Source organism: Oncorhynchus nerka, linkage group LG22 (genome assembly GCF_034236695.1).
Source record: "Oncorhynchus nerka isolate Pitt River linkage group LG22, Oner_Uvic_2.0, whole genome shotgun sequence".
Classification (NCBI taxonomy): Eukaryota; Metazoa; Chordata; class Actinopteri; order Salmoniformes; family Salmonidae; genus Oncorhynchus; species Oncorhynchus nerka.
In genome coordinates this window covers 31,321,917-31,331,056 of record NC_088417.1, presented here as the reverse complement: position 1 = coordinate 31,331,056, position 9,140 = coordinate 31,321,917, and the positions used below count along the sequence as shown (strand labels likewise).

Genomic DNA, 9,140 nt, shown 5'->3' with positions numbered 1-9,140 from the left:
GCTGAGCTTCCCCTCAGTGCTGAGCTTCCCCTCAGTGCTGAGCTTCCCCTCAGTCCCGAGCTTCTACCTCAGTCCCGAGCTGCCCCTCAGTCCAATGGGGTCCTTGGTGAGGGTTATTAGGCCAAGGTCGGCGGCGAGGGTCGCCAATCATAGGACGCGTTACAGGGGGACTAAGACTTGGTTGGAGTGGGGTCCACGTCCCGAGCCGGAGCCGCCACCGTGGACAGACGCCCACCCGGACCCTCCCCTATGGGTTTAGGTGTGCGGCCGGGAGTCCGCACCTTGGGGGGTTCTGTCACGCCTTGATCTTAGTATTTTGTAGTTTCTTCATGTATAGTTTTTTCCTTCATTAAAATATCATGAATCATCATCACGCTGCATTTTGGTCCGATCCTTGTTCCACCTCTTCGTCAGAGGAGGAGATAGAAGAGAACCGTAACAGACACTGAATAATAACATCTGCATAGTAAGCAGTAACTTACTTATTGCTATTATTGTTATTACTATTATTGTTATTACTATTATTCCAACTAGTAGTGGTATGGTAGTAGGGTGATGGTAACGATAGCAGTTTAATTATGGTGATGGAAGTTGTAGTGGTGAAGATGACCATTTTTAGTTATAAGTTAGTTACAGTTTCATTTTCCATAGTTAGATTTGTACATTTATTACATTTCTACTATTGACTGTTACCATTATATTGTTATTAGTTTTGTATTTAATTGTTGTATTATTATTTACTACCATTTTATATTATTCTTCTTTATTATTTATAATTTTATTACAATGTATATTGTATACAGTGTTGCTTTGGCAATATTGACACAATGTTTTTCATGCCAATAAAGCAGCTGAAATTTGAATTTGAGAGAGACAGAGTGAGAGACACACACAGAGCGAGAGAGATACACACAGACAAAGAGAGAGTGACACACACAGAGGGAGAGAGAGACACACACAGAGGGAGAGAGAGACACACACAGAGAGAGAGAGAGACACAGAGAGAGAGAGACACACAGAGGGAGAGAGACACACATAGGGAGAGAGAGACACACACACATAGGGAGAGAGAGAGACACACACAGAGGGAGAGAGACACACACACAGAGGGAGAGAGAGATACACACAGAGGGGGAGAGAGACACACACAGAGGGGGAGAGAGACACACACAGAGGGAGAGAGAGACACACACAGAGGTAGAGAGAGACACACACATAGGTAGAGAGAGTGAACGAGAGTGAGAGAGAGAGAGAGAGAGAAAGACACACAGAGGGAGAGAGAGGGGGAGAGAGAGAGAGACACGCACAGAGAGAGAGACACACACACACAGAGAGAGAGAGACACACAGAGAGAGAGAGAGAGAGACACACACACAAAGGGAGAGAGAGACACACACAGAGGGAGAGAGAGATACACACAGAGGGAGAGAGAGACACACACAGAGGGAGAGAGAGACACACACAGAGGGAGAGAGAGACACACACAGAGGTAGAGAGAGACACACACATAGGTAGAGAGAGACACACACATAGGTAGAGAGAGACACACACATAGGTAGAGAGAGACACACACATAGGTAGAGAGACACACACAGAGGGACAGAGAGACACACACAGAGGGACAGAGAGACACACACAGAGGGAGAGAGAGACACACAGAGGGAGAGAGAGACACACACAGAGGGAGAGAGAGACACACACAGACGGAGAGAGAGACACACACATAGGTAGAGAGAGACACACACATAGGTAGAGAGAGACACACACATAGGTAGAGAGAGACACACACAGAGGGACAGAGAGACACACACAGAGGGACAGAGAGACACACACAGAGGGAGAGAGAGACACACACAGAGGTAGAGAGAGACACACACATAGGTAGAGAGAGACACACACATAGGTAGAGAGAGACACACACATAGGTAGAGAGAGACACACACATAGGTAGAGAGACACACACAGAGGGACAGAGAGACACACACAGAGGGACAGAGAGACACACACAGAGGGAGAGAGAGACACACACAGAGGGAGAGAGAGACACACACAGAGGGAGAGAGAGACACACACAGAGGGAGAGAGAGACACACACAGAGGGAGAGAGAGACACACACAGAGGGAGAGAGAGACACACACATAGGTAGAGAGAGACACACACATAGGTAGAGAGAGACACACACATAGGTAGAGAGAGACACACACAGAGGGACAGAGAGACACACACAGAGGGACAGAGAGACACACACAGAGGGACAGAGAGATACACAGAGGGACAGAGAGACACACACAGAGGGACAGAGAGACACACACAGAGGGACAGAGAGATACACAGAGGGAGATATCGACACACACAGAGGGACAGAGAAACACAGAGAGAGAGTGAACGAGAGAGAGGGAGAGAGAGAGACACAGAGGGAGAGAGAGGGGGAGAGAGAGAGATGCACACAGAGAGAGAGAGAGAGAGAGAGACACACACACACAAAGGGAGAGAGAGAGACACACAGAGGGAGAGAGAGAGACAGAGAGAGAGACACACACACATAGAGAGAGAGAGATACACACATACGGGACACCATGGACCGGGAGGGCAGCTGCCAGACAATAAGACACACAGTGTTGATTTGCACAAATTGTTGCCGTTCATTCAGCGTAGGAAAGAGGGGGTTATAATCTAATGAAAACATACTCCAGTCTTCTCAATCATGGTCTGGGGCACGCTTAGCCAATACGAGGAGCCCATGGTACATATGCAGGGAATATGGTGCCATTTGGGATGCAACCATGGAGTTGTGATACCTTTCTGTGAAGGGTGGATCTCCCCATTAACTGTCTGACTCAGAGCTCACTTCTGGTGAGGCTGTGGCTAAAGGAATGGAAGGTTCCACAGTGGTGCACAATCAAAGGTTTAGAGTCTTCTGGTTATTTTCCTTTTGCATCTACCTGAAAAGGAAAAATATGCAATCGGATCTGGTTAATCAACTAGGCCTGATTTTATGGTGGCCTAGCAGTCTCAAAACACACCAAAGCCTTTATCTCACTCTCCTGGATGATTTTTCTTTCTTCTTTTTTTGCCAACCTGAAATAACGAAATCCTTTCCCTACTCAGCTTTTGAAATTACAGCCAGGTTGAGGTTGGCTTTTGTTTTGAAAATGAACACTTTTTATACAGTAAGAGGATGTTGCTCTCAATGACTGAATGAATGAAGTCTGAATTACTTTATTTGAATGAAGTCTGAATTACTTTACTTGAATGAAGTCTGAATTACTTTACTTGAATGAAGTCTGAATTACTTTACTTGAATGAAGTCTGAATTACTTTATTTGAATGAAGTCTGAATTACTTTATTTGCCGAGCCAAAATGGGTAAAAATCTACTTCAAATATACTATTTCCAGTTTGCCCAGATTGTTTGTCTGCGTAACACTGCAGTGCCAAACCATACAGCAATCATAGAGAGTGTTTCTAAAGAAGCTCTCACATGTGTGGTTCTGGGGACACTCTACTTTAAAAAATGAACTTTTCTTATGAAGGCATACTCAGACTCACGCTGTGCTAAAGCAAATATCACACCAGCAGGCAGGAAGGAATGGAGTTTTGCGTTTCTGACTAATGTTATTTTTGACACGTCTCCCGCTACGTTGTTGAGAGGTATCCTAGCAACTTGAGGCAGTGGTGCTTGTCTGTTTCCAAGGAAACCGACTAAACTGCTAACATTGATTGGTAGCTAGCTCGGGGTTCTCTAAAAGACAATTTCAAATAGCTGGTAAGTTGTCATATGTAAAAGATAAATGTTTACTGTACACTTACACAAAAAAACGAATAAAATGTTTTAGCTATGAAAGCTTCAACACCTTTCAAAAGTTTGGGATGTGATGGATGTAAGCAACGCGGGGGTCAGCTGGCTAGCTAACGTTACATTAGTCGATAACTGGCTGTTAACATAGCTAGCTAGGTCGATACCGTCTTATCTGCCAGTCTACTATAACTGTAGCTAGCGATTTCATATTTGTTGCTAAAAGTGTAATTGTCACCAATTAATCCACCATAGCGTTTCAGGACTTTGCCAGTCCCACACAGCTGCTACCATGGGGGTAGCGCTGACCAGAGCAGCGCAATGGACCACAGCAAGTTCTGGGACTGGAAAACTGGAGATCACTCCAGCCAACGAGTCTCTGCTGAAAGAGATCCTGGAGTTTGTGGAACAGTTCAGCTCCAGACACCCTCAGGAGGCCAAGCATGTGTTCAAGGTGCCGTTGCAGTGGACCACCTCTTTGCAGGCTTCTGATTTCAAAACAGAGTATGACATAAGGTAATCATGAGGCAAGCTGTGCTGCCTGTGTGCTTGGTGTAATGTTACTGACTGGGGATGTTGTCATGGAGTCTAAACGTATTTTGAGCCCTGCAGCAGGACTCATTTATGTTCTTGAATGTATTTGTTTTCCGTTCAACTTCAGTAGGACAGGAAACATCTAGACTACTTCATCAGAAAAGTCTGTTCTTTTTTTCCCTGGCTGTCTGCCTGTGATTAGTTGTTATTCTACAGTTGGTTAATGGTAACCCTTGCGGGGGGGGAAAAAAACATGATTTCACATGTGAATTTTCCACGTTTTGCACAAGTGAAATTTGATTTCAGATCTGAAATTCCACATCTGAAATCATGTGAAACCGTGTGTTTTTGGAACACTTCACATGTGATGATATTTCATATATGGATTTTCACATGTGGTGATATTTCATATATGGATTTTCACGTGACGATATAACCTTCCAAATGCGGATTCATATTTTTTTCCACATGAGATTTCACAGGTGATGCCCTGCGAACAAAAATGAGTTGTTAGGATACACACACACAAACAGTACTTTTAACATAGTGTTTTCAACTTACATATTTGAAACATTTTGGCATACATTATTCAATTGTGTATTTTTATTTGTACAATACTTGTTATTCAACATGTCATCACCTGGGATTTGAACTCATAACCTTTTGGTTCATTGCATTCTGATCTTCCTGCTATGCCGCCACGCCTGTGTCAATGACTGATTTCACCTGTCTTTCTACACTTGGGACTAAAGTAAAGTAAATCTCTGCTTAAATATAAACTCAAGAAAAACCATTATATTTATTTTAGTGAATCAGGGGGTAACATTAAAACATGTTAATATGCCTCACTAACAGACTATACAGAAAATCCTCAAATTGCTGAAATAATTAAATGAAATCAATGATGAGAGAATAGTCAAATCCAGAGGTTGTGAGTTCCAATCCTAGGTAGGGTCATATTGAAAAGTCAGAACTAAGTGATCATGTTACATTTTTTACTCTATTTCAGCAGTTACTTTAAAACCCCCATACCCCCATACCCTTATAAAAAAAATATATGTGAAAATTGCATTTGCGTTAACATTTTCACATGTAAATAAAATAGAGACACGTCAGTTGTTCATATGTGAAACCAGATGTTCACATGTGTAACATTTTAAGTTCAAATGTTAACACCACATTTTCACATGAGGGGAATACCATGTTTTCACCTCACATGTGAATTGCAGATTCACGTGAAATGTGCTTTTGTTTACATGTGAAATTTGCAGTTTCATGTGAAAAAACTTTCACTTGAAAATCAAATTTGCATTTTCACATGGGAAAATCTACCTCGCATGTGGAATTGCATTTTCACGTGAAAAAACTGTTGAAATGTTGCATTCCCATGTTGTCACATTTATTTCACATGCGATCATGTTTTCACGTGTATAGTTTTATGTTATCACACACAGCTAAATGTCCGGTGTTAAATCAACACTGAGAGTGTTATATTTAACACTGGTCCAGTGTCTATACGGGTCCACACTTTCCTCTGTTAAATTAACACACTGCTTATTGAAAATACTTTATTTCCATATTTCCCAGAGTGTCTTTTGAGTGAATTACCACCAATGACTGTAGGCTATTTGTTAGTGACAGAGACATGGTTGTTGCATTCATCCATTTTCAGTCCTGTGGCCTTAACCAAGTGAGATCCTAACCAAATATGTTATCATTAAAATGTAATTGTTGAAGACAATACAACACATATTTCATACGGCCTTATTTTGAGGGACTAGATTTACCCTAATACAGTGGCCACAATGGGGAAATCCATTTATTCACCTCCAACCTGCATTCAGAATGACTGTTGGGTTGGGAAGAAAAATATATACACTGCTCCAAAAAATAAAGGGAACACTTAAACAACACAATGTAACTCCAAGTCAATCACACTTCTGTGAAATCAAACTGTCCACTTAGGAAGCAACACTGATTGACAATACATTTCACATGCTGTTGTGCAAATGGAATAGACAACAGGTGGAAATTATAGGCAATTAGCAAGACACCCCCAATAAAGGAGTGGTTCTGCAGGTAATAACCACAGCCACTTCTCAGTTCCTATGCTTTCTGGCTGATGTTTTGGTCACTTTTGAATGCTGGCGGTGCTTTCACTCTAGTAGTAGCATGAGATGGAGTCTACAACCCACACGAGTGGCTCTGGTAGTGCAGCTCATCCAGGATGGCACAGAGGTTTGCTGTGTCTGTCAGCGTAGTGTCCAGAGCATGGAGGCGCTACCAGGAGACAGGCCAGTACATCAGGAGACGTGGAGGGCAACAACCCAGCAGTAGCGCCTTTGTGCAAGGAGGAGCAGGAGGACCACTGCCAGAGCCCTGCAAAATGACCTCCAGCAGGCCACAAATGTGCATGTGTCTGCTCAAACGGTCAGAAACAGACTCCATGAGGGTGGTATGAGGGCCCGACGTCCACAGGTGGGGGTTGGGCTTACAGCCCAACACCGTGCAGGACGTTTGGCATTTGCCAGAGAACACCAAGATTGGCAAAATCGCCAGTGGCGCCCTGTGCTCTTCACAGATGAAAGCAGGTTCACACTGAACACATGTGACAGACGTGACAGTCTGGAGACGCCGTGGAGAACATTCTGCTGCCTGCAACATCCTCCAGCATGACCGGTTTGGCGGTGGGTCAGTCATGGTGTGGGGTGGCATTTCTTTGGGGGGCCGCACAGCCCTCCATGTGCTCGCCAGAGGTAGCCTGACTGCCATTAGGTACGGAGATGAGATCCTCAGACCCCTTGTGAGACCATATGCTGGTGCGGTTGGCCCTGGGTTCCTCCTAATGCAAGACAATGCTAGACCTCATGTGGCTGGAGTGTCAGCAGTTCCTGCAAGAGGAAGGCATTGATGCTATGGACTGGCCCGCCCCCTCCCCAGACCTGAATCCAATTGAACACATCTGGGACATCATGGCTCGCTCCATCCACCAACACCACATTGCACCACAGACTGTCCAGGAGTTGGCAGATGCTTTAGTCCAGGTCTGGGAGGAGATCCCTCAGGAGACCATCCGCCACCTCATCAGGAGCATGCCCAGGCGTTGTAGGGAGGTCATACAGGCAGGTGGAGGCCACACACACTACTGAGCCTCATTTGGACTTGTTTTAAGGACATTACATCAAATTTGGATCAGCCTGTAGTGTGGTTTTCCACTTTAATTTTGTGTGACTCCAAATCCAGACCTCCATGGGTTGATAAATTTGATTTCCATTGATCATTTTTGTGTGATTTTGTTGTCAGCACGTTCAACTATGTAAAGAAAAAGTATTTAATAAGAATATTTCATTCATTCAGATCTAGGATGTGTTATTTTAGTGTTCCCTTTATTTTTTTGAGCAGTGAATATATCTTTTTGATTTAAGCTTTATTTTAACAGGGAAGACTTATCAAGACTCAAATCTCTTTTTTTTTTTCAAATGGAATTCGGAAAGTATTCAGACCCCTTGACTTTTTCCACATTTTGTTATGTTACAGCCTTATTCTAAAATGGATTAAATTAGTATTTTTCTTCATCAATCTACACACCCCATAATGACAAAGCGAAAACAGGTTTCTAGAAATTTTGGCAAATGTATTACAAAGGTAAATAAGGTATTTCTGTTTTTTATAAGTATTCAGACCTTTTGCTATGCGACTTGAACTTGAGCTCAGGTGCATCCGGTTTCGATTGATCATCCTTGAGATGTTTCTACAATTTGATTGGAGTCCATGTCCACACCTTGTCTACATAAGGTGCAACAGTTGACAGTGCATGTCAGAGCAAACACCAAGCCATGAGGTCGAAGGAATTGTCCGTAGAGCTCTGAGATAGGATTGTGTCGAGGCACAGATCTGGGGAAGGGTACCAAAACATTTCTGCAGTATTGAAGGTCCCAAGAACACAGTGGCCTCCATCATTCTTAAATGGAAGAAGTTTGGAACCACCAAGACCCTTCCTAGAGCTGGCGGCCCGGCCAAACTGAGAAATCCGGAACAGAAAGGCCTTGGTCAGGGAGGTGACCAAGAACCCAATGGTCACTCTGAGTTCCTCTGTGAAGATGGGAGAATCTCTCAGAAGGACAACCATCTCTGCAGCATTCCAGCAATCAGGCCTTTATGGTAGACTGGCCAGATGGAAGCCACTCCTTAATAAAAGGCACATGACAGCCCACTTGGAGTTTGCCAAAGGGCACCTAAAGGACTCAAACCATGAGAAACAAGATAATCTGATTTGATGAAACCAAGATTATCTGGTTTGATGAAACCAAGATTGAACTCTTTGGCCTGAATGCCAAGTGTCATGTCTGGAGGAAACCTGGCACCATCCCTACGGTGAAGCATGGTGGTGTTAGCATCCTGTTGTGCGGATGTTTTTCAGCAGCAGTAACTGGGAGACTAGTCAGGATCGAGGGAAAGATGAACGGAGCAAAGTACAGAGAGATCCTTGATGAAAACCTTCTCCAGAGTGCTCATTTCAGTTTGCCTATCAGCCTAGCAGAGGAGTTGATGATGCCATTCTTACCCTCCTTAACATGGTCTATAGACATCTAGAGGGTGCCAAATCCCATGTCAGGGTTCTGTTTGTTGACTTTTCTTCTGCCTTCAACACAATCCAGCCTTACATTCTAGCACAGAGACTCATTCGGGACTTCTTAGACGGGGGGCTGGTTTTGTGGCTGTTGGACTTCCTGAGCCAATGCTCACAGCGAGTCAAAATAGGTCCCCATGTGTCGGATATACGCAATTCCAACACAGTATCTCCTCAGGG

At 43.9% G+C, this 9,140-nt stretch overlaps 1 protein-coding gene across 2 annotated transcripts in view; it reads left to right on the top strand.

Annotated features, from left to right (window-relative positions):
- The first annotated feature begins 3,691 nt into the window (after nucleotides 1-3,691).
- Nucleotides 3,692-9,140, top strand: part of odad2 (outer dynein arm docking complex subunit 2) — a 78,674-nt gene continuing 73,225 nt past the window's right edge. Inside the window, exons 1-2 of one of the 2 annotated variants that reach the window (XM_029626701.2) lie at nucleotides 3,692-3,766; nucleotides 4,052-4,312. In XM_029626701.2, the coding sequence (XP_029482561.2) occupies nucleotides 4,089-4,312 (224 nt within the window). In that variant the 5' untranslated portion in view covers nucleotides 3,692-3,766; nucleotides 4,052-4,088. The remainder of the gene's footprint in view (nucleotides 3,767-4,051; nucleotides 4,313-9,140) is intronic. The other variant, XM_029626702.2, reaches the window with a different exon arrangement.